Consider the following 24,612-nt stretch of genomic DNA (forward strand, 5'->3'; position numbering starts at 1 on the left):
GGCAAGGGCAAAAGGGCAAGGGCAAAAGGGCAAGGGCAAAAGGGCAAGGGCAAAAGGGCAAGGGCAAAAGGGCAAGGGCAAGGGCAAGGGCAAGGGCAAGGGAAAGGGAAAGGGAAAGGGAAAAGGAAAGGGAAAGGGAAAAGGAAAGGGAAAGGGAAAAGGAAAGGGAAAGGGAAAAACAAGCATCTGACCTTGGCGGGGATGTTCTGTCCTGGGATCCCAGGGTCCTTGCTCAGAAGGGAGGCTCTGGCCACTTCGTAAGCTCCTCTCTGGTCCCAGGAACTCATCCCTGAATCAAAAGAAAAGCAGCTGGGTTTTCATTCTGGTGGAAGAATTTGGCATCAGAAGCTTATTACAAAAATGACACAGTGAAATTACTTGGAAGTTGAAAGAGCCCAGGGAAATGCTAGAATTCATTAAATCACCAGAGGCATTAAGAACGAATAAATTCTCTGTCAATCTCAACATTAAAATATTGTACCTTAAAGACAACAAATTGAATTTTTCTGTAATCCTTGTTGGATTATTAGTTCAGGCAAAGTATATAATTCAGTCCTTAAATTAGCAACCAAAGTGCACATGCAGTGACTTTTAAAAATGATAAATTAGTGGTATACTTAAGATCAACTCTATTAAAAGTCCCAAGGCCATAACTGTATTAAGACTAAATCCATTTACTTAAGTCTCAGTGAATCTGTTAGACACAATGCCAAGTCTCCTCTGGGCACTTAGAAAGTCTAATTTTATATGTTCTGGTAAGTGATTCTATAGATAAAATTAATTTACCAGTTCAGACTGACTAGACTGGTTTATTCACTTATTTATTTTTAAATAAAGTCATTTGAAAAGCTATCCGATGCACTTGTCTCTTGGAGTCTTGTCTGAGGCGGCTGACAGGCCACAGGTTCAACTCTGCCCCATTTCCATAAGCAAACCCGATGGAAAGAATAACATTTTCTCTTCTAGAGGGTGTATCGTTTTCATAGCCAGCATGGTGATTTCTCTGGACTTGTTCGCCTATGAGGTCACACACTTGCTATTCGGTGGGCTCACAGCATGGGCCTGGAGGTGAGGGATGGGACCAGATTCCCCACGTGTTATTCCCATTTCTTCAGCCAGAATTCATGATTTTCAGACCTGAGTCATAATCGCACAGTTTCAAGTTACTAAAGACTTCATATTTATGGGGCACAAACGGTATTGAAATTTTAATCCTAGACATTTTACAATTCCCTTAATACTTCTAAATCCACACCGTTTTATCATTCTCGAAGTGGAAGTCTGCAGTTATAGTCAGGTTACAAAAGGATTACTACTGGAACGTTAACTGTCTCCTGTAGCCTTTCCAGAACAGTCTCGAGCTGGCCTCAAGCTTTCTAAACTCCTGATTGTTGTGTAGCATGGGGTGAAAAGTCAAGAACATGTCCAGAGGCAGAGAAATGTACTGAGTACCTCAGCCACCTTGGGAAGAGGGAGAAAGGAACATGGCCACATGTCAGGTAATGGAGGGAGGGGGGACAAAAGGGCTGGGGTGACTAATATTCACTACTGCTAGCTAGAGCTGGGAGAGAAGTCTCTAGGCATGTCTGAGAGGGAGTTTACAATTGGGTTAGCTGAGGTAGGAAGACCCTCCCTAAAGTCAGTGACACCTTCCTACGGCTGAAGTTCCAGATGCAATAAAAGGAAAGCAGTGAGCTAAGCAACAACATTCGGGCTTAGGCTTCCCCCCTGTGGATGCAATGGGGCCAGGAGCCTCAGACTCCCGACGCCATGTCTTTCCCGCCATGATGGAGCCCTCCCTTGAGCTGTGGACTCAAAAAGTTGCTTTTGTTAAGTATTTGGTCACAGCCCAGAAGAGAAACTCCTACCGTGACCAGAATGCTCAGATGAATCCGTGGGTCAGAGGTGACATCTGAACCTATAAGGGGAGCACAAGCTAGAGAGAAAGAAAGGGGCTGTCTGAATGGAAGACATCAGAAATCCACCTTGTGGCAGTGCATCATGCTGACAACAGGAATCCCTCTGTCTTTTTCTGGTGTCCTCCAGGGGGCTCACAGGTTGAGCATCAAGGGCTTGCCAGCATGGATTCCTGGTCCCATTGTCATTAAGATGCTTCCATTCAGAAAGCCCATTCTCTACTTAGGTCACCCTGGTCTCTTAAATACACTCCACCCCAGGAGACTCAGTAGTGTCAGTCCTATGTCTAACATATAGACATAGAAGGAACTACCCTATGATGGGCATACTTGGACCAGAGACAGTAGAATAAACATGAGCAGGGCATCCTTAACCTGAGAATCCAGACTCTGAAACCACCCCACATACAGACATGCTTGAACTTGAGATGCTACCGTCAGTGTAAAATTCAGTGCCTGACTCCTAGTGATGTCACAGTCACAATGCAGATACTCTAATACTGAATGTGATAAAGTATATGCAGAAGACGGGTTTAAATAGTATGTGAACCATAAATGGGCCAATTGGCAGAGTGATGTCAGCTAATACAGACTCATGTGGAGTTTTGCTAAGCTGAGGCAAGACCCATGGAGGACATGTGATGTTTGGAGGGAGTATAAATAACACACCAGACAGTACAGGAGGCTTGTTCGCTCCCACAGCTAGCTTTGCAATGGTTCTCGGTCTCTGGTCTTCACAGATCTCCACTCCATTGAAAGAAGTATGACAAAGAACTTCTCCTGGTATCTCTGCTGGTCCTGGTCTCTCCTGCTGACTCATGCAGAGACCTGGCTGTTATCCCAACACTACTGAACTGGACTGCTGGTATATCGTGAAGTGTTTGCAAGTGGATCGAGCTGCTGCTGCTGCTGACCTATGAACTGAACTGCTGACTTCTTGACAATATAAGTGGGATTTGCTCCAAAGAACTATTGCTCAACAGGTCCACTTCTCCTATATCCTAATAACCTTTCTTTTCTATTACCTCTGCTGGGTGGTGGGCTAGAAGGGAGGTTAAAGCTTTTAAGAACCATCATTAAAAATGGGGTTTGAAAAATTAATAGCAACACCAAATGTTGACCTTTGGCTTCTATCATGCACACACATATATATTTAAAATTTTCTTTTATACAAATATAAATGAATATTTGTGTTTATACATGAATCTCCAAAATGTCTGGTAACATATGCACATGCAAATATTCTAGAATTTAGACAAAACTTTTTGAATTAACTTCCAGTCCCAAGCATGAGCAGAAGAGGCACTCAGCCTGTGAGGCTGGTTCAAAGAGCAGCCCATGTGCCGTGGAGGGAGACTGAGGGAGGAGCTCCACCCTCTGTATCCTCTGCATCATGTTTGATTCTATCCTGAAAATTCAGCACTGCCTCAAGAAAAAGACGATAGCAAGATTAAAAACCGGTGAGGGGAGTGTCTGGAGATGAGACTCTTGAAGAAAGAAGCCAGGCGAAAACTTTTGGGGATACGGTTGGCTTTGAAGAACATGAGTTGAGATCGGCAGGTGAGAACTCTCCTGGCCCAGTGGAAGGAAGATCACACCGGCCAAGAAAAGTGAATGTTATCTTCTTTTTGTGATGGGTAGAGTGTGATCAGCCTAGGAAATGGTCACACAAAGTGCAGCTCAGCTACAGCTAGTCCCTAAGGCATTGTTTTGGGAACCTCAGTGACACCTGGTTACTGTGCCTGGGACTTTATGAGACCCATACATCATAGTGGGTTCTGATCCAGTTAGGTAGCTCCTGCAGATTCATATCACAGTATGAAAAGTACTTATGAGAGAGCCTGTAGGGTACCTGAATTAGGCAAAAGTCCTTTGAAGATACCAGCAATTGTGAACCACCAGCACCACTGAAAACCATGTCAGGTTCCAAGTGACTATGGCTACTGTAGAGTTCTTTGAAGTCAAGTCATACTATCATGAAAGTGGGCACAGGCATCTTAGGGTCCTTGCCACATAAAGGCACTAGCTTTGAGTTAAAGTGTCAGTATCAGTCAGTTTGTTAAAGTAGTTGATGGTAAAGTCACTTGTTCTGGAGTTTGATAAACTGGACAGAGGACGAGATTTAGCACTGGTATCATCTATTCCCCGAGACCCAACCCTAGCAAGACAAAGAATATTTCCCCATACTTCTCAGTCATGGCAGAGAGAGACCTGGAAGACTTCCCCACAGGCTTCAGATGCTTGAGGCAAGGTCTTTGCACGTTCAACAGTCCACCTGAGCTGCTGGCTTAGATAGAAGGAGATGGTGCATGGTCCCCTAATCAAGTTATCACACTATATGCTCTCCTAGGAGAGATACCTTGACGTTAGGGACATAAGGAACACACCAGACAGTAAAGGAGAGGAACTTGGATTTGATCATCCTGAGATCCAACAAACCCAATGGAAAGATGTTTCTCAGCCTTCAGGACCAGTTCCTTGGGCATTCTTGGTGGCAGAGAACAATAGCTATTGGATTTCCTGTGGGCCAAATGTGCCCAACTTTAAACACTCTTCCCTTTTACCTACATTTTTTTTCCAGGCTCTGAATCCAGAATAAGGCTCTTTTGGCTCCAAAGTTCTTTACAAAGAAACTTTATTTCTAGATATTCCTCGGAGAATCTGAAGGCAGACTGGGCCAATGCTTGTGAGACATTTTGCAAGGCTCTGGAGAAGTTGCATAACTGTACTATTTGCTGAGTACAGTGTTTATTATCTGTGTACAGGAATAATGGAGCCATCTCTGAGCTTTTTAATTGGTTGCACAATATCCCCTCCACGGGATCTGTGGTCAGAAGGCTGTTTCTTATGAGCTTTGCTTATGTATTTATGCACTAGTATTTCTTTTAGATGATACAAATAAAATTTTTATTTGTGCGGCATGGGTAGACAGGATGAATTACGCACAGCTGTGAGATATCAGGATATATTTTATGCAGCTATCTTGTTGACAAACCGTAAAAGGAGGTCTTGAATGATGCATACATTCAGAAAATATGACCTTATAAAATGCACAGTTTGTATACAGTTTGTTTTTTTATAATCTGTATTTGGGCATCGACAAAACTCACTGTTATCTAAAGAAGAAATGTGGGCAGCTGATACTGGGAAAAAAGCTTCCAGGCTCTTCGATCCTGGGTAAACCTAACACACCATTTGCTGTGTGGATAAAGAGTAAGTTCATAACAACTTCATCATGGAAAACAACAACAACAACAACAACACAGTAGCTACTTTGATTTCTAATGCAAATTATCTTCTGCAACAATGAACTCTCATTCTCCGCCCGCCCCACCTCATGTATGTGCAAATCTCCCTCCCCCTCAACATGTGTGTGTGTGTGTGTGTGTGTGTGTGTGTCTGTGTGTATACTCTGTGTGCCTTTTCATCAGTTTCTGCCATTTTCAGACCTGATTAAGGGCAGTCAAAAAGGATGTTATAGACTATAGCCCCATCTCCTTAGAAAGGAATCATTTCAATGATGGCTTTGAATGTTCCAGAAAAGACAATGAAGAAGATATCCCCTAAAATGACCCATCTGCCACAACCAAAGTCACCCAGAGCATGGCTTCTACTTGAACCACACCTGCTCTGGCTTGGCCCAATCCCTCCTTTGCCTAGCTTATAAAGGGAGAACCATGGCATGCCAAACTAAGACCATGGCCTCCTAGTGACTAAGATTCCACCTCCTCCCCAGAGATGGGGACTGATACCATACCAGTAGGGTACACTACCATGGAGCCATGAGTTAGCTCCAAACTGTCCTTTATGTGCCAACTTTATGGCTACCCTTAAGGCAGTGGTTTTCAAGTTTCCTAATACTGCAACCCTCTAATACAGACCCCAATCATAACATTATTTTTGTTGCTACTTCATAATTGTAATTTTGCTACTGTTACAAATCATAATGCACATATATCTGATGGTCTTAAGGGGCTTCTGTGCAGAGGTCATTCGACCCCTAAAGGGTCGCAACCCACAGGTTGAGAACCATTGCCCTGAGGGCTGGAATTCTCATAGTACCATTTTCTTTCCTGTTGGGATGCCACAGGACTAAGCAATCACAAATGAGGCCATGCAGGAGAGGATCGTCACAAACCCACACTGTGTGAACTTGGTCTAGGACATAAGGATCTAGGCATCTAGACCTTGTGCTGTGTTTGTGTAACTGCTGCTGTGAACACCACCAGTTCATATTAAAAATTTGAAAATGTCGAGATTTAGTTGGCAGTGAGATGACACACTGGTGAGGATGCTAAGACAAGACAAAGCAAAGCATCACCCACTGAGCTCTTCAAAGGAAGACTCCCACCAGTGCTCAACAGAGAATGAAGAAAGGAGGCTCAGGTGGAGGAGCCAAGATGGAATTGTGATGCACTTTGGAAAAGTCTAACAGAAAAAAAAAAAAAAAGTTGAAGAAGTCATCTTAAGCTGAAAAGAAGCCAGGTCAAGGCCTTGGAAACTCATTTAGCATTTTATTAGCCCTGAATACCAAAGACCTACATCAAATCAGGCAGAAGCCATCTAGGAGTTTCCTGTTTCAGAGTCCTGGGGTGGTGATGTGCTCATTAACACAAAGACACTCTTTGTTCAGACTTACATCTTCAGACTTAACCAAGAAAACAGCAGCATCCTTTCATCCCATCTACATCTTCTCTACGTGAAAACTAGCAGTTCAATTTAAAATACACGTGCGCGCATGCACACACACACACACACACACACACACACACACACACACACACACTTAAAGATCCTCAGAGTCAAAGGCAGATGAAGCTGAAAAGGGCAGCTTTGCAGTGGAGGAGACTGACAGGCTCTGCCCCAGCCCAGCAATCAAGGTCAGCACTAGCAGGGATGCACCATGTGGGTGGAAGATGCCCTTGGTATGACATGACAGTATGTTGCATGAGCTATCTTCCTCCCCAAAATCTGTACTTGGTTGGGGAGATAGCTCAGTAGTAAAGTACTTGCCATACAAGCATGTGAGTTTGATTCCCCAGAACTCATGTAAGAATGCTGGAGGTAGTGTCACCTGGTTGTTATCCCAACTTAGAGGTAGTAGAGAAAGGAGAATCCCTAGGGTGCAGCAGCCGGTCATCTAACTTAACCAGGCCAGTGAGAGGCCCTGTCTCCAAAAACAAGGTGGAGGCTGAAGATATGATCCAGCTGTTAAGAGCACTTACATATGCCTGGGTTCTAATCCTCACACCCACATAACGGCTCACAGTCATCTGTAATTCTAGTTACAGGGGTTATGACCCCCCTCTTCTGGTCTTCATAGGCACTGCACACACATGTTGCATGTACATACATGCAGGCAAAACACCCATACATGCACAATAAACATAAATAAGTAAAATTAAAATAATAAAACAAGGTGGGTGGATTTTAAGAAATGATATTTGGAGTTGACTTCTGCCCCCCCAATACCCACACATCATATATAACTCAATCTCATCATTAAGATACATCCCTCAAAGATGCATCTTACAATGTTCCTGACCAAGGCTCTTCAAAACTGCCAAGTATCATAAAACACCAGAACAACCTGAGATACTCCACCTCAAGCAAAAAGAAACCAAGGAGGAATGCCAGCTAAATGCACTGTTGGTTCCTTCATGGGCTCAGAGACAGGAAAGGCACACTGGGTAAAAGTCAATGAAGCATGAATAAGGTCGAACCTAACTTGATGTTATGGTGATATCATTATCCTTGCATGTGAGTTACAACAAATATGCATATGACGTTAATGTAAGAAGTGGGGGGAATAGGAGCAACTGGAGGGGAACTGGGAAGCATTTGTATGAGCTTCTTGATGTCCCTACAAATATAAAACTGTTATGAAACATAGCCCAATCATAAAACCTTTTACGATCTAATCTGAATCTTGCAGGAATAATTTTCTGGAGGAGCTTAGTCTGTATAAGAAAGGTTGGACACAGACAGACTCCACCAGGGCTCCAGACCCCAGGCAGCTGTAATGTTTGCTTGTCACTTCTCCTACCACGCTGACGTGTATTCAGAAGGAAGAGGAGATGGTGATGCTGTAGATAAGCACAGAGGGGTTCACAGACAAGGCTTTCCAGAGTTTGCAAAGGCAGGTGGATGGAAATTGGAAGCCCCTTCCAGGGGACTCCAGGTCATTCTAGAGAATAGAAAAACAAGAGGCTGAGCAGAAGACAAACTTTTATTGACCTTTATTTAGCCTGTAAGATAGTAAAGAAGTGAAAGGAGACTAGCCACTTGGTCTTGGGACCTTCAAGGTGTGACTGACACATGGTACATTGACAAAATGGTGCTGAAACAGAACCCAGGCACAGGTGAGTGAGAAATGCCTTCATGCACCTCTGACCTGGGATGTAGCTTAATGGTTGAGTGCTTCTCTAGCATGTACAGGGCACTCTGCTCAAACCCCACTACTGCCAAAAACCAAAAGAGATGCCACATATGTATGACCTTGGGGAAGAAATCTGAATTTCCCAAGGCTCTAATCCTTTATGAGTCCATTTAGGCTGAGGGCCATCGTCCACCAAGAAGACTGGCGAAAGAACATCATGGGATCACAGATATAGAAGAAGAGCTGGATGCCCTGAAGTCATGAATGTGGAGGGGGGAACCCTGATGCCCTTTAGTTTGGCAAACTGTTCTTTCAGATCAGTGTTTGGAAAGAAGCCACATGCTCCTGCTGGTTTTCTTTGAGCCACTGGCACTAGGAATTCATTATGTTTTTCTTCTTTATGTTCATACAGACCTGATTTTTCTGTAATCAGCACATATTATTTTTATTATGGAGAAAAAAATAAATGGAAAAATATCTATCATCTGGGCTCCTGATGACAAGCCCCACAATTCTCCTGGCACCACTAGGCACAGCCTCGAGCATGAAGAAGACAGAGCCCATTTAGATACAAGAGCAATCAAGTTCTGTGGAGCAATCATAGTTCTGCAGAGATGTTTTGGATATCAATTTGAAATGCAGAAAAAGATAGTTATTGCTTCCAGTAAAGATTTCAGATGGATACATGCTCTAAATTCACATTGTCTCCACTGCACATAAATGTAGCTTGTTGGGCCCCATGGGTCTCCCGTGAGTGAGGAGGAAGAGAATACACAGCATATGCTTCTAACTTACCAGCTTTGACTGGTCAGTGGAGGCTCATACAAGCCCCATTTGACAATGGTGGAACCAGAGGATTGTATAGGTTTTTCTCGTAGTTGCCCAGAAATGAATATCAGGATTAAATGCAAAAGCAGAGTTGACTACATTTCAAATGCCATCATTGCATTGTCTCTTAGAAGAAGAGAAGCTGTTCACTTGTAACAGTTGTGGAGGGTGGGGGAGGGTATGGAACAAAGGGTGTCAGAACTCTTCTGAACCTACTTTGTAAGAAGTAACACAGTGAGAAAAATGGAAATAAGCATCAAAATTTATAGCCTAGAAGGGATTTTTAGACATTAATAGCAAAAGGACATGAGTAGGTATTTGGGGGTTCTAGTGTATTCCACTGTAGGACTTTAAAACAGTAGCTCTCAACCTTCCAAATGCTACAACCCTTTAATATACTTTCTCATGTCTGGTGACCCCACCACCACAAAACTATTTTCATTGCTACTCTATAACTGTACTGTTGCTACTATTATGTGAAAGGACTGTACAACTTCCAAGGGGATCACAATCCACAGCTTAAGAAACACTGCATTTCAAGCTGGTACAACCACTCTGGAAATCAGTCTGGTGGTTCCTCAGAAAATTGGACATAGTACTACCAGAAGATCCAGCAACACCTCTCCTGGGCATATAACCAGAAGATGTTTCAACTGGTATTAAGGACACATGCCCCACTATGTTCATAGCAGCCTTATTTATAATAGCCAGAAGCTGGAAAGAACCCAGATGTCCCTCAACAGAGGAATGGATACAGAAAATGTGGTACATTTACACAATGGAGTACTACTCAGCTATTAAAAACAACAAATTCATGAAATTCTTAGACAAATGGATGGATCTGGAGAATATCATGCTGAGTGAGGTAACCCAATAACAAAAGAACTCACATGATATGCACTCACTGATAAGTGGATAGTAGCCCAGAAACTTAGAATACCCAAGATACAAATTACAAAACACATGAAACTCAAGTAGAAGGAAGACCAAAGTGTGGATACTTCATTCCTCCTTAGAAAGGGGATCAAAATACCCAAGGAAGGAGTTACAGAGACAAAGTTCAGAACTGAGATGGAAGGAAGGACCATCCAGAGACTGCCCCACCCGGGGATCCATCCCATAAACAACCAACAAACCCAGAAACTATTGCATATGCCAGCAAGATTTTGCTGACAGGACCCTGATATAGCTGTCTTTTGTGAGGCTATGCCAGTGCCTGGCAAATACAGAAGTGGATGCTCACAGTCATCTATTGGATGGAACACAGGGCCCCCAANNAAGGAGCTAGAGAAANTACCCAAGGAGCTGAAGGGATCTGCAACCCTATAGGAGGAACAACAACAATATGAACTAACCAGTAACCACCTTCCCCCCCCCCAGAGCTTGTGTCTCTAGTTGCATATGTAGCAGAGAATGGTCTAGTTGGCCATCAATAGGAGGAGAGGCCCTTGGTCTTGCAAAGATTATATGCCCCAGTATAGGGGAATGCCAGGGCCAGGAAGCAGGAGTGGGTGGGTTGTGTATCAGGATGGGGGGGAGGGTATAGGGGACTTTCTGGATAGCATTTGAAATGTAAATGAAGAAAATATCTAATAAAAAAAGAAAATGACAAGCAAAAGAAAAAAAAGGAAATACTTCATTTAATGAATTACGCAGTAATGAAAATGTCACTCTGTAGCTACAAGAAGCTCTGTCTCTAAGACTGTTCCTTAACATCTTCACTCCATGTAAGGATGCTCTCTAGCATCCTTCCTCTAATTAAGAATACTGCTAACATCCTTGCTCTTTCCCAGAGAACTCCCTAACATCCTTGCTCCAGCCAAGAGTGTTCCCTAACATCCTTTCTCCAACTAAGAATGCCCCTAATATCTTTTTTAGAGCTTAATGAATCTTAGATTTGCTGCATCTAAGAGTGGTCCATAACATCCTCCCTCCTACTAAGAGTGCTCCCCAACAACCCTGGACCATCTAAGGGTATGCCTTAACATCCCTGCTCCACCACCTGACATTTTACACCACGTTTACCAAAGCCATGCCTGTTCCTAATGATGTCATATTTGTCTTCTACTCTTTAAAAATGTAATATTGGAGTGTGTGTAAGTGTGTATGTGTGTGTTCATGCTTGTGCAGGAAGGTGATCGTGCATATGTGCATGTGTGTATTGAGTCTTTAGGTCAACTATGGATGCTGTTCCACAGGGGTCATCTTGCTTTTTGAGGTAGGGTCTCTCATTACCTGGGGCTCAGTCAGCTAGCCTGGACCATAGGGATCTGATTGAGGTTATAAGCCTCTCTGGTGCCAGGATTACAAGTGTTCCCTCATCTTGGCATTTTTTAACATAGGTTTATTGAAACCACCAGATCCTTATGCTTGTGTACTGTAGTAGTTGCTATGAAAGAACGCTATGACCAAGGCAGAGTGTAGAAGGGCTTATTCTGGCTTGTGGTTCCAGAGGGGACGTTCATAATGGCATGGCAACAGGAGCGGTAAGTTGGCTAATCATATCTCATCTGCACATAGGATGCAGAGAGAGCGAACATTCATAACGGAATGGCAACAGGAGCAGTAAGCTGGCTGAGCATTTCTCTTCTGCACATGGGAAGCAGAGAGAGGGAACAGAAAGTGGAGAGAAGGTTAGAAATGCCTTCTTCCAGCAGGGATCCAGCTCCCAAAGGTTCCAAGAACAGCGCCACCAACTGGAGACCAAGTGCTCACCCAATGAGCCCGTGAGGGACACCCACATTCAAACCACCACACATTGGCCATCACTTTACTAGCTGAGCCATCTCCCCTAGCCTGCCCTCTTCTTCTGACCATCTCTCTTACTGCTGATGAATTCCAAAGCAGTATTCTTCACTTCTGCACCCAAGCACAGTCCAAACTATCTCCTGGGCATGCTAATGTTGGTCTTCTCAGCAGTTGTGGCCGCCTTTTCAACATGCTTAAAAATAAGGGGTTTGCATCCATCCTTTGATCAGGTGAGCACCACTTCCCCCTAAGCTACATGAGTGGGTGGCTTCTTCTTTGACACACTCTTTGTTTTATCAAGTCAACTAGTCCAGTTGAGTGTTTGGCTCTTGTTCTCTTTCTGACTTCTAAAACCACTACTACTTAAGTGAACACTGCCATCATCCAGTTTAAAATCTACCAATTGATGCAGTCCTTGGTCTAAATGGACTTCAGTTCTCTGAGATGCTAGTCCTTATATCTGAGAGCCCAGCACCAAGTACTAGACCAGAGTAGCTGTCAATGCCTGAAACTGGCTTGAGGCACATACAGATTCTCCTCTAATCTTAAATAGAGAAAGACATTGGATAAGAGAAAAATGCCTGTCAGGGGTTTGGCCATTTCTGTTTGTTTGTTTGTCTGTCTGCTTATTTGTCAGGAGAATGGGCAGTAGGAGGCTAACTGTGTTCTTGGAACACAATTAGCGTGGTTAAAAAAGGATAATCTGTGGTCATAGACAGGAGACAAAGTCCAGGTCATGGCCGGCCTTCCGAGGCCAAGTTTGAATTTTGGGTGTGGAGACATAAGCTGACTCATCCTGGAAACATTTTCCACCTAGCAGCAGCGTCTGAAGTTTGGATGGCAGTTCCTCCTGCGATACAAACACGGAGTTGAGCACAGGTTATAAAAAACAGTAAAGGAACATGGATGACACTCTGCACAACAATGGCTACACTGGCCAGGCTGGCCAGGAAACTCTGAATGAAATGAACTGCTCTGCCAAGCGCAGCAAGCTGGAGAGGCCACCTCCAGCAAGTGCCACCTTCCTTATCCTTTTCATGCCCACCATGTCTGTCTTTGCAGTTCTCCTTCTCGATGTGGAGAAGAGCTTGTTCTCACATCTTCATGGGACCCCCTCCCCAAGCCCCTCCCCTAACCCTCCTCAGACCCCTCCCCTAACCCTCCTCAGACCCTGCCCCTAACCCCGCCCCTAACCCTCCTCAGAGCAGCTACCCTTCCCCTCAGACTCAGTTCCTCTTCAGCCCTTCATCTTGTTCGATTCCTTCATGCACTTATCATGACACAAACTTATTTTATCTATTTACCCTTTTGTCTGTCTCTACTGCCTCACATTTAATCAAAACTGGGCATTGACTGTCAAGTTCTCTGCTATATTCCCAGGCATAGACAAATATTCATGCAGAGAAACACTATGGAACAAATCAAAACTGTCCATGGCTGGTTGTTGATGATGATGATGTAAGGGCGGGGAGGATGTCTAAAGCCTGACTCTGCTTCACTGCTCTGATAGGCATGGCAATGTTTGCTCTCTCACAGGATGATGCACAGAGAACAATTCACGTGAGCCTTATTTACGAGCCAAAATTCTAATTTACTTATTTTTAATGAGAAAGATGTGCGGTGTCCGCTCTAATCCTCATCTGAAACATTTGGCTCATTATCTACCCAGCAGGAAGGCTTCCTTCAGGAGCCAAATTAAGATCAGAGTAGGCAAGTAAGGGTCCATAATGGAAACCGTCATCACAGGAACCAGATCTTGCTTTTTCTGTTCAAGAGGATCCACCTGCTATGCTGGCCCTGGGCACACTAAGCCCCAAAGAGTAGAGCAGAACTCAGAACGCGTGGGTTCATTACAGGCATTTCAAGTTCATTATCTATAGACCTCTTGACTTCCTAAGGCCAGCCCTCAGATACTTACTAACTCATGATGTAGTTGGGACTTTTGATACCATTTAGAATACTTCTTTTCCTTCATGAAAAAAAAAAATACACTTTGAGTTTCAACCCAAGTGATGGTTTTAGCGATGCATCACATACATTCCTGTGAGGAGATATCTTTTGAATTAGGAAAGGCAGTGGGAGAGACCCTGCTCTCCCTTCCTCTCTTCCCACCTGTGAAGCGTTTACTTCCTATGGTTTGCTTGGGATGAACTGAGAACAGGCAGGAAAACAAATGCCGCTTGGGAGGAGGGCTTGACGCAGTGAGGGTGACTGCACCGGAGTGACAGACCTAGGACCCAATAACCAATGATAAAGTTGAGACAGTCTGGATGTGTGTGCAAAACGATTTTGGTTTTCCAGCTGCTGGTTCTGACTGTTAACTTTGAAAAAAAAAATCCTAATTTAGATAGTGAAATAAAACAACTCAAACTATTACAACATCGAATTCCAGATCCGAGTTCAGAGAACTCCTAATGTATTCAACTTGGCAAGTATCTGTGAGGCATATGGCTTGACCTAGGAGCATTTTTTAAATAGCGTTGACTGGCTCGTACTCAGTTTTAAAACTAAACAGCATGATTTGGTGTCTCCAAATTATTGCTTAGCTTTAAATTAAAGTTTTCTAAATGCAAGTAAAGTTGCTTAATTTAGAAGCTTTTAAACTTTTAAGCTTTTGGAGACTTTTCCCCTTACCATAACACCTACTCTGACTCTGACCTGTGTACAGAGCAGACAGTGCCAGCCTCATCTGAGGATGGCTACAGCAGAGCAGACAGTGCCAGCCTCGTCTGAGGATGGCTACAGCAGAGCAGACAGTGCCAGCCTCGTCTGAGGATGGCTACAGGTGTTTAGTCAGAACACGAAGACCAAAGAACTGAGAATCAATGCCTTGGTTTCAAGTACACATTAAAAATTTACCAGTTGCTCTAAATGCATGTGCACTGATATGCCAGCCTGGCTCCCTGCCTTGGGACAGGGTAGCTGTCAATGCCTCAAGCTCACTCACTCTTTTCTTCTCTTAGCCTCTGACCACACCATATACTTCTATGGAAAAAAATTATAGAAAGAATGAGTGCTTATTGGTTATTATTAGGGTAAACCGCTGGAACCATGTAAGGAGGTGAACTCTCCCATGCCTACCCTCCACTAGCCCTGGGAATGCCGCCAGAAGGATTGTTTGTGGCTAGGGCTGCCTTATTTCCTTTGCTGGGTCTGGCTTGACTGGTGTGCCCAGATATCTTGCCTTAAAAAGTACGGTGAATGATTTCTGAGGAATGGTACCCAAGGTTGTCCTCTAGCCTCCATGTACATGCATATCCTCACCGCACCCCACCCCCAATAGGTGCACACATGTGAACACATAAACATACCTGCACATGCAAACAGAAATAACATCAAAGCAGTGCTTGAAACGTTAGCACTGGAACTGAGAGATGGCTCAGCAGGTAAAGGAACTTGCCAGATAACCCGAGTTTGATCCCCAGAGCCATAAAGATGGAAAGAGAGAACTGACTGCCTAGACTCCCTGGCCTTTATATGCATACCGTGACATACATGCCCCCACACATACATTGTGTTTTTCCTCTCCCCCTCTCCCTCTTTTTCTCCCCTTCTTCTTCTCCTTTGCACAATAACAACAAGGACGACAACAATAATTTTTAAAAGTTTGCAGAGGGAAGAAGGAGAGGCCTCTCCCGAGCCTCTGTCTCCCGAGTGTCTCTCCCTCGAGTCCCATCCATTTCTGCCTGCTGGAAGCAGTGCATTAACCAGAGGAGACTGGAAGTAGACACACTCTGAGCAGATGGACATCCCAACCACAGCTGAGATGTCACCAAAAGCTTCCATTGGGAGAGTTCTGACGTCAGGGGTCTGAGGAGGAGGAGGAGAAAGGCTGCTTAGATAGACAGATGCCTAGTAAGGTTCTCCCTCCTACAGTGCCCCTTATGTCTCCTCTCTGCCTACCAGAAGGGAAATGAAGGGGATGAATATATATCTGGAGAGCTGAGACCAGTCAGCAATAGCATGTGCTTTGTCTACCTTCAAGCTCTGTTCTAATAGAATGAATGTTCCTTGTTCTACAAGACGGCTAGACTGATTTCTTCTGCCTCTGTCTCACAGACATTTCCAAGCTCACTAATCCCTCATCTCTGTGGGGGGGAGGGGTGATGCATGTGATGACAGTCACTGCGTTTGAGAGTGAACAGTGAAGTTGGATCCAGGTCAAGTCACCAGATTTAGAAAATTAAAACATAAGAACTCAGCTAAACCCAAACTTTGGGAAAACAATGACTAATTTTTTAGTATCAGTATAAGCCTGTGCAACTTATTCTTCATTTATTTGTGTGTGTGTGTGTGTGTGTGTGTCCATGTGCATTTTATGTTTCCACAATGTCTTCTATTTTGCCTGACAACCCCAGATCCAGCCTTTCTTGAATCGTTTGCAGGCCCACAAGGTAGAAAACTTCATTCACGAAAATGTCCTAATTTTAAAAATGTAAAGTTAACGTGAGAGTGGCTCAAATATACTCATCAATTTATAGCACAGAGAGACATCTTTTCTATGACACAAAATTCAAGACTGAATACCATGGCGATGTAGTTAAAGGGGGCAGAGGAGACGAGCAGACCTCTAGACAATCAGAGGCTTTATACCCAACTGCTGGAAGACACACACACCCCCAAGTGTTTCATTCAGGGCTCACCCGACTCCATCTGTCGCCAGAACACAGGTTTGGCATGGACAGAAAGCCAAGAGCAGTCTAACAAATATTTCAAAACTGAATTTATATCTTTCTAACACATGGTTTATATACGGATGTCATACCTAGCAAGCTTTGCAGTTCTCAAATAATATCCTGGCTAAGGCACAAATGATGTCTGCAGCCGACCGCAATATCAAAATTATTTGCTTTTAAAATATGTTTAAAAAAAAGCGTAGTTTATGAGGGGGCTCCTGCCAGAGTCGCCTGTTTCAGTATGCAATTGTTATAAAGTTCGGGACAAGAATCCAAATGTATCCGCCATAAGCCAAATATTTGCATAACTCCTTATTCAAAGGGGAAGCGCTCCTGGAAAAACACAAGCTCAGATCGCCATTATCCAGGGTGGCACTCACATAGTAGCAAACTTCAGAAGGGCCTTCTACCCGCTGCAATTCAAGTGTCTCCATAATCTAGGAAAACTATATGTCAAATCGATAGGCTGCAGCAGGTGGCTTTCTCCGTGCATGCGCATAATCTGGGAGGCTGCCTGCCCTGAGGTGTTCTCCTGAAGGGCATTTCTAGATGAAAGTTCAAAATACCCAAATGCAGTTATTTCTTCTTCGGCATCGAAAAGCCAGATATTTGCAGACAGTTACTTTCTCATTTTTCCTCCCTACTATGGGATAGCGTGTAGACACGGGCCCAGTTTATTAGACAGCAGGCGATATTTGCCACTGGCTGGCCAACGATGTTCTTGTAAATATTTCAATCCCCCTCCCTGTTCCCAAGAAGGAAAATGGAAAAACTGAAACGGCTACAAGCAGGCAGGGTCTGGGCACTGGCACAGACTCTAATTCCACTTTTACAGCGCATCCTCAAGATTGCTGTTCATGAGAGCTGTGGGGTGGGGAGCAGAGAAATTGTCACATTGATTTTCTGTGGAAATCATGTGATTTATATTCCTCAACTTGACTATATCAGCACAAATCAGAGCCACATGGAGGGAATGCTCATCTTGAGTCCCACAGATTTTGAGGGTCAGACGGGCCTAGGAGGCCCTCCTTAAAGTAAGAAGAGGGCAATTTAGCCCAAAGGAAAACAAGAGCCACCTGAGGCTACTCACAGGGAGTCTCAGTTTATCTGACAGTGTTAACAATGATTGGAAAAGTTCCAGCCAAAGTGTCCAGCTCAACTCATGTCCTCCGGACTTTCTCTGGGGTGCTGGGTATGTTGCCCCTGTTGTAAAAGCAATCTCCTGTTGATGTACCCACATATGCCATCTTACACAGGTGGGCAAAGATACAGCAGTCCACCTAGTAGGATTTGTTCACCTACTCTACACAGAGTAGAGCAATGAGCTTCAGGAAACTGGCCCTTCCCAGAGCTCACATTGCTGGCAGGCAGCTCAAACCTAGGCCTTCCAGGCTAGGGAGATGGCTCCATCATTAAAGTGCTTGCCTTGTAAACATGAGGACATGAGTTCAATCCCCAGAACCCACATGAAAAAAAAACAAAACAAAACTGGGTGTAAGGGTATGTACTAGTAATCCTGATGCTGGAGAAGTAGAAATGGGCAGATCTCTTAGGCTTCTCTGGTTCTCAGCCTACTAGACAAGTTCCAAGCCATGGAGAGACCCTGTCTCAGACAGAAGGTGGATGGCTCCCGAGACATGACTCCTGAGACTGATCTCTGGTTTCTATGTATGTTGTGCATGCATGCACACGCACACACATGTACACACATACACACACACATGCACACGCACGCACACAAACACACTCATGCGCACATACCCACACAAACATACAAGCTAGAGGAAGAATCTAAGCCTTCTATCTTCCTTGCTCCCATTACTTCTGAACAGAGTTGTCATCAGTCCCAATCTCTGTGCTGTCTCTCTCACCTGCAAAAGCATCTCTGCTCGTGCAGGTGGCAGGGCTCCCATTTGTCAGCATATTCCCAACCTTTTCCTGTTTCACATCAAGCAGACTTGGAGGAAGGGCGGTAGTCAGGACTTCACAGGAGCCAGGGTTTGGTAGAGAGCACCAAAGAATAACCACCAGAGGCCCAGCGCCTTCCTGCTCAGCCCCAAAGTAGCCTGGTAACCTGGGACACTGACTCTTTGCTTTGTCTCTTGACTCACAGTGTTAGCTTTCCTCCTGTTCTACCTTACTACAGAGAGTCTGGTCATGACTGGCTCCTGCAAGCTTCACCCTCTCCCAGCCACAATGGAGTTAATCAATAGGGCACACTTTCACAGGCAGGCCAGTTCTCAGTCTCAGTAGATGTCACCAAGCATTCTCACAGCATGTCACATCCCCATCTGAGGCTCACACAGGAGCCTTGGTCTGATTCTTTAAGTACTAAGATTCTTCTTCCCATCATGTGGTCAATGCATCGGTGTACTGGTATGACCTGGACACAAAGTGCTAAGAGAAAATGTGACTTTCTGGCCTCTGAGCTCTTGGACATAGCCCCTTGGACCTATCACATGCTGAATAAATGTGTTAAATGGATGTGAAAGAGACGGAAGGGGCTCTCGAGCTGAATGCATAAAAATTACTTCTACATAGTCAAGAGTCCAGCATCCAAAAACAAAATATCAGTGTTCATCGGCAGGATAATATATTCAGGTCTGCATTGTTTTCCCAGCATTCCCATTGCTGAAAAGGGGACCAAACCTCCATGGGTTCTTTAGGCCAGCTTCATGTATGTCCACATACTCCAGAGTCTAGAGCTGAGCCCTCTCTAGCCTTCAGACATAACCCAAGCAGTGGGCCATGACGATATTCCAGTTCTTGGCAGACTCGTGCCAGAGAAAGAAAAAGTATCTAATACTAGTTCTGGTGATGCCTACCAAAAACTCCATGAAAGTGGTTCTCAGGTTGCATTGGGATTCTGGGTTCTGTATGGACTACTCAGTCCATGGCTGACCGCTCTGATCTATGTTTAATTACTTAAGGAGCTAGATAACAAGTTCTCACTACCATGACATACATGCAATGCTATTTCTGGCAGAAATCAAGCTGTGCATATTCATAGTGAATTCCTAGTGGATGGTTTTGGTGCACATCATTCTGTACATCAGACAACCTGGCCACTGAGTTAACGGCCTTTGGCTACTACCCTAAACTTGAAAGACAGGATGCTCTTGCTGTGGTTGTTTGCCACTGTGATTAGAGCAGTTCCTGTCCACCATGCTGGAGCACATCTTCTTTCATGTATGGGGCATTGAAGTTTCTTCTACCAAGCAGCCCAGATACTCAAGAGCTATGACCACCTACCTCTGGGTAGTGATAAGCCAGACAAGAACTCAGTTCCCACGAGTTCAGAACCCTATGAGATCGTTTTGAAATCTGCCAGATTGTACCGAGCAGCTGGTCCTGTCCATTGACAATCAAAGGTTACAAGGTCAGTGACGACAGAGTTCAGAGTCCAAGTAGGAAGACAACTGTGTCAAAAAAGGTGGCAGAATGCCTAGAGACAATGCCAATCATAGCCCCATCCGCCTTGAGAAAGGAACCAGGAGAAGGGGTGTGAGGACAGAGTTCAAGGAGGCTTCCCCAGGGACAAGGATTGTAAGCACACAGAAAAGCAGGCAGGGTAGCAACTGGGGCTAGGAAAGCAGACTGCGTAAGGAGATACTCAGTGAGCAAACAGCACATAGGGAGATACTCAGTGAGCAAACTGCACACACTGCTTGCACCCACTTGTTTCTTGCCGTTTGATTTGCAGGGTCCTCCACCTGTCCATGAAAGGTCAGTAGTGTGAGGATTCCTGAGAGCAAGATTTGGGAAGGACAGAGGTTTATAACCAGTGATACTAACTGCTCTCCGTAAATGAGCAAAGCTAGTTGAATCCAGGCCCAGCCTTCTGGCACCTGTACCTTCTGGGAGGCTTCATGATGAGCACCCCCCCCCCCGCGAGTTCCTAAAAAGAAAAGAAGACTCTTTTCTGTAACCATTCAAGGGCTCTGCCATAAACAGTTGTGGGCATCACACTCCAAGAGTGGAGCCCATACCACAATTTTGCTAGTCTTAGTCTACGTCCTGGTTAGCTCTAATTGCTAACTTGACATAATCTGAGAAGAATGACTCTATTGAAGAATTACCTAGACCATTTTGGCTCTCTATGGTGATTGTCTTGATCAGTAGTTAATGCGGGAGGTGTCTGCCCACTATAGGCAGCTTCATTCCCTAAGTAGGGGAACCTGGGCTGTACAACAAAACTAACTAAGCATGGGTCTGGAAGCAAGCCAACAAGGAGTGTTCCTTCATGGTTTCCTGTTTTGAGTTCCTTCTTGAGATCCTGGCCTGGCTTCCATCATGACAGGGAAGTCAAGGCAGCAGGAGCTTAAAGGAGCTGGCCACACTGCACCAGCAGTTAGGAAGCAGAGAACAAATGAATGAATGCTCTCGGCTCAGCTGATGCCTTCAGCCTTTTATTCAATCTAGTCCTCAAGCCCAGGGAAAGATGCTCTTCTATTTATCACCTCTATTTATCTCCTCAATTAATATCTTCACACCTCAATTAACCTCACCGAGATAATCCCTTACTAGTCCCTGGAGACTTGTCTCCTAGATTCCACGTCATGTCACGTTGACAATCAGCATTAACCATCACAACTTCCTAGCCAGCCCTTCATCATTTGGAAGAGGAGAGTAGATTTGTAGATTGTTGCTGGCATCCTTGGGGATCCAAGAAGTAATTTTTACTATGAAAAAGTTCAAGACTATATCCTTGGTTGATGCCATATTAAGATCATTGGACTCTGCCCTTCAACTTCCAAAAGCATCAACTTCCAAAGAACAAGGGATGCTATGTGTATAGGAAGAATAAGGCAGGACTCAGCAGAAAGACCCACAGGATCTGGCATGCATGTAGACCCACAGTGCACATCAGTGAGAAAATGGGAAAGCCTAGTGATTGCGAGACTGTGTGGATTTCCACTTTCTGCTAGATTTCTAAAATCCAGTCACTCCTTTATTGCATACCCATCGTGGCCAGTTATAATGCAAATGCCTTTGGAATTATAAACAAGTTTGATTTTCTTTTCAAGACACGGTTTCTCTATGTAGACTTGGCTGTCTTGAACTTGCTCTATAGACAAGGCTGGCCTTGACCTCAGAGATCCATCTGCTTTTACTTCCTGAGTGCTGGGATCAAAGGCATGGGCCACCACCACCCAGCTTGAAGTTTGAATTATTAACGCAAAGAATGTTCATTGCACATGACACCGTGTTACATAAGAACATTTTCATAACTATGTACTGTATATGAGCATGGTCTCCCCTTCACCTCCCTCTTCACCCCTCTCTGATTGGCTTTTCAAAGTGGCTATTCAAAACTAAATTAAGAGCGGACTTCAAAAGGAAAAAAATACAGATGAAAATAGACCATTTTCTAGAGAACATTACAGGCTTGACTAGGGCAAGATTTTGTGAAAACCTAGCTAAGTTTTAAACAAATACTCAGGTTCCAATCAATGAGATTCTAAATCAATGTTCATGTCATTTTAGGGGAGCGTCACAAAAGGCAAATGGATGTTTTCCAACATATTTATTACAATAGCCATTGGGTTTAAAATGGGCACAGACAATCTATGACACAAGAGCTCTGCTGTCAACTTTTAAGTACAATTCCTTACAGCAAAAGGACAAATATTTAAAGATAGAAGACTTCTAAAATTTTTGTTTAAAGAGTTTATGTATCAGGGCAGTAGTATGCGGTGGCACATAACTTTAATCCTAGCACGTGGGGGTGGGAAGGGTGGAGGCAGACAGGTATCTATGAGTTTGAGGTCCACCAGGACTAAGTAGTGAGACATTTGTCTTTAAAAAGTAAATGATAGGGCTAGAGAGATGTCTCAGAGGTAGAGAGCAGTGGCTGCTCTTCCAGAGGTCCTGAGTTCAATTTCCAGCAACCAAGTGATGACTCATAACCATGAATAATGAGATCTGGTGCCCTCTTCTGATCTGCAGGCATACATTCAGGCAGAATGCTGTTTACATACTAAATTTTTAAAATGAAAATGATAATTTCACATGAAAATATATGAAACAGCCCCAAAATGCTTTAAGTATTACCGAGACAGTTGGACACAGATGAACTAAAGGCAGTATAGTCTCTAGCTGCATTCTAAATACTTATCTTCACCCACAGGTAGGTCTAGCACTCAGTCCACATGGAAGGACCTTCCTTTTGTAGTGGATGGACATAAGGACAGAAAGCCACAAGGGGTCAAATTGTAGAGAACAAGTGATTAGGGTTGCTCAGCCCCAGTGGATGTGTCAACCACAACCACAAGCCATACCATAAAGCTCATTGAGCATCACCAAAGAGGAGGCAGAAAGACTGTAGGAGCCAGAGGCCCAGGAAATCAGCTGCAAGCTTGTGTCTTCTATATATGAGGGAAGCTGCACCCATGAAATCTCAAAAACATAATCCCCTAAACAAAATGTAAACAATATCAATACCAAGTGACCTACCAACACAGATGGGAGAAATCTCACAAGCCTCACACCTACATAACGAACTGTAGTCAATTAATGGACATATATTTGAGTTTCTCTCTCTCTCTCTCTCTCTCTCTCTCTCTCTCTCTCTCTCTCTCTCTGTGTGTGTGTGTGTGTGTGTGTGTGTGTGTGTGTGTGTGTATCAATGGTAGCTAAAGGAAAATAAGCCATGAATTTGAGAGGAAGGGTATTATGTGGGATGAGTTGAAAACAGACAGACAGACAGGCAGGCAGGTAGGCATGCAGATACACAGACACACAGACACACAGACACACACACACACACACACAAATGTAAAATCCCTTTACCCTGAACCTAAGTATGACAACTATAAATGTGTTATATCTTGACAGAGTTGAATATGTCCCCTAAAATGCAAGAATTCTCTGATGCAATCATACCCATTTTTCTAGCAATGACATGTTGTCAATTAATATTTGCATCAATAAGCCAAAGAGGGAGAGAAAGGTAAGAGAAAGAAGACTGAGCCTTGCTTCCAAATCCAGTTGATATAATTCACATAATTCAATATCCAAAGCTGATTATTTTTGAAAGTCCAACCTGAAAACTAGAAATAGATGCCGCCTTAAAATAATTAACTCGCTCCTCGATTCAACAGTCAGTTCTTCAGACAGCAGCAGGGCACTGGGAACCTTCATACTGTGGCTGGACCTGAAGGATGCCTGCTATTTGCATACATTTGTAAACCTATGGTGTATCTTTGATTCACTGCAGTAAAGCAATAAAAAAAGAAGTCTGAGAAATAAATGTAAGAAAAAAGAAATTATTTATAGGTAGTACAATTAGTTACCTAGGAAACCCAGAAAAGTCAGCTGAATCTCTTCTAAAAAGAAACATGATATTTTAATAGACAAACCAGTCTCCAAATGTACATGTGTAAATCAATATAAAAAAATGCCATTACTAAAATAAAACTGAAAATTGGATTCCATTTACAATGACAAGGAAAGAAAAACAACCACGGGTGAAAAAAATATCTAAAATGTATAGTCGAAGATAGATGATAATGCTATTCATATAAAACTATGGCTTACAAAAGGGTAGTGCCACAATATGTAAATAGCCCTTAATAAATCAATTGCAGGAAGACAAATCCCTCAATAACAAACTGGCCAAGAAACAAGAAGTGACGATCTAAAAATCAAGAATCTCAAATTGATTTCTTTAAAAACAGAAAATTCAACTATAATACCAAATTTAAAAAACTCCATCAACTTCTCCACCTTCTGACTTCATGTTTTTATGTGAACAAACACCCATTAGTCATATATACCTTCATCCCCGCCCCCCACTCCTCAACCCTACAAGGAAGAAACAATGGCATATATCAAGGATGCCTTTGGGAGAAAGCCCTGGGTAATTTAGGTGATCCCTGATGGATCTAGCTACAGCAGGTTTATACCATGTGTGGAGGCTCGGAACTCTGTCCTCTCCTGCTACTTCATGGGATCCGAGAACGACTCAAGACATCAGGCTTGCACATAAGCACCTCTAGCACTGAGCCATCCTTCTGGTACTCCATCACGAGAGAGAGAGAGAGAGAGAGAGAGAGAGCGAGAG

At 43.8% G+C, this 24,612-nt stretch overlaps 1 protein-coding gene across 1 annotated transcript in view; it reads right to left on the bottom strand.

The window, feature by feature from the left end:
* Positions 1–24,612, bottom strand: part of Adam12 (ADAM metallopeptidase domain 12) — a 324,955-nt gene that overhangs the window by 272,845 nt on the left and 27,498 nt on the right. Inside the window, exon 2 of the mRNA XM_021194809.2 lies at positions 192–289. Within this exon, the coding sequence (XP_021050468.1) occupies positions 192–289 (98 nt within the window). The remainder of the gene's footprint in view (positions 1–191; positions 290–24,612) is intronic.

This window comes from Mus pahari, chromosome 1 (genome assembly GCF_900095145.1).
Source record: "Mus pahari chromosome 1, PAHARI_EIJ_v1.1, whole genome shotgun sequence".
Taxonomy (NCBI): Eukaryota; Metazoa; Chordata; class Mammalia; order Rodentia; family Muridae; genus Mus; species Mus pahari.